General features: G+C 57.2%; 1 protein-coding gene across 5 annotated transcripts in view; it reads left to right on the top strand.

The window, feature by feature from the left end:
* Positions 1-1,675, top strand: part of kidins220b (kinase D-interacting substrate 220b) — a 22,374-nt gene that overhangs the window by 10,382 nt on the left and 10,317 nt on the right. For all 5 annotated transcript variants that reach the window (XM_023394291.2, XM_023394290.2, XM_023394289.2 and 2 more), the window contains exons 14-18: positions 32-211; positions 312-477; positions 623-774; positions 1,024-1,313; positions 1,408-1,548. In XM_023394291.2, coding sequence (XP_023250059.1) covers positions 32-211; positions 312-477; positions 623-774; positions 1,024-1,313; positions 1,408-1,548 — 929 coding nt within the window. The remainder of the gene's footprint in view (positions 1-31; positions 212-311; positions 478-622; positions 775-1,023; positions 1,314-1,407; positions 1,549-1,675) is intronic.

The raw sequence follows: 1,675 nt of genomic DNA, 5'->3' as shown, positions 1-1,675 counted from the left end.
TCCTCCTCCTCCTCCTCCTCCTCCTCCTCAGATGAGATGAAGACGTTTGCCGGGCAGCAGATCGAGCCGTTGTTCCAGTTCTCCTGGCTCGTCGTCTTCCTGTCTCTGCTGCTCTGTGGCTCCGTCGCCGTCGTCCTCGGCTTCACTGTCGACGCCAAACTGGCCATGGCGGTGTCCCTCAGCCTGCTGGCTCTGCTTTACCTGTTCTTCGGTAAGCTCCGCCTCGTTACTGTCACCGCCGTGTTCTGACTGAGAGCACGGGCGCCGGTCTCTGCTCCCCCGGTGTGTAAATGAAGGGTGTTGTGTCACAGTGGTGGTGTACTTCGGCGGGCGGCGGGAGGGCGAGAGCTGGAACTGGGCGTGGCTGCTCAGCACGCGTCTGGCCCGTCACATCGGCTACCTGGAGCTGCTGCTGAAGCTGATGTTCGTCAACCCGCCGGAGCTGCCGGAGCAGAGCACCAGAGCTCTGCCCGTCAGGTGAGTGGCCCCGAGGTCGGTCTCCCCTGTCTCACCTGTCTGCACCTGTCTCACGTGTCTCACCTCTCATCTGTCTGCACCTCTCATCTGTCTGTACCTGTCTCACCTGTCTGCACTTGTCTGCGCTTGTCTCACCTGTCTGCAGGTTTCTGTTCACCGACTACAACCGTCTGTCCAGCGTCGGAGGAGAGACGTCCATGGCCGAGATGATCGCCACGCTGTCCGACGCCTGCGAGAGAGAGTTCGGCTTCCTCGCCACACGTCTGTTCAGAGTGTTCAAGACCGAAGAGACACAAGGTAACACACACACACACACTCACACACACACACACACTCACACTCACACACACACATAGGCACACACACTCACACACACACACACACACACACTCACACACACACACAGGCACACACACACATACTCACACACACACACACTCACACACACACAGGCACACACACACATACTCACACACACACACACACACACACACACACACACACACACACACACACACTTAGCTTTGATCCTGTCACTGGTCTCAGGTAAGAGGAAGTGGAAGAAGACGTGCTGCGTGCCGTCCTTCATCATCTTCGTCTTGGTGCTCGCCTGCCTGGTGACCGGCATGGCGCTGCTGGCCGTCTTTAAGGTGGACGGGGAGAACCGCACAGTGAACGCCGTGCTGATCGCCATCAGCAGCGTGGTGGGCCTGGCTCTGCTTCTGAACTGCCGCACGTGGTGGCAGGTGACCGACTCCGTGCTGAACTCTCAGAGGAAGAGGCTGCACAGCGCCGCCAACAGGATGCACAAACTGAAGAGCGAGGGCTTCATGAAGGTGAGGGGAGGGGCTTAGAGGACGTCAATTTAAAGTGGCAGCTCCTCTCAGGCTTTTACTGTGAAGCAGCTGTAAGAGATCAGTCGTCCTGCAGGTCCTGAAGAATGAGGTGGAGCTGATGGCGAGGATGGCGAAGACCATCGACGGCTTCACGCAGCATCAGACGAGGCTGGCAGTCGTCATTGACGGACTGGACTCCTGCGAACAGGACAAAGTTCTGCAGATGCTTGACACGGTGAGGACGCCACACACACACACACACACACACACACACACACACACACACACACACACACACACACAAACACGTCTTTCAGCTTGTTACAGAGAAGATCTGACTCCACCAGTTTCATTTTATTTGT

This window comes from Seriola lalandi, unplaced genomic scaffold (genome assembly GCF_002814215.2).
Source record: "Seriola lalandi dorsalis isolate HSWRI2012SDOR001 ecotype SW California unplaced genomic scaffold, Sedor1 jcf7180002054947, whole genome shotgun sequence".
NCBI classification, from domain to species: domain Eukaryota; kingdom Metazoa; phylum Chordata; class Actinopteri; order Carangiformes; family Carangidae; genus Seriola; species Seriola lalandi.
The sequence above is the reverse complement of the archived record's forward strand: the minus strand, read 5'-3'. Positions and strand labels throughout refer to the sequence as shown.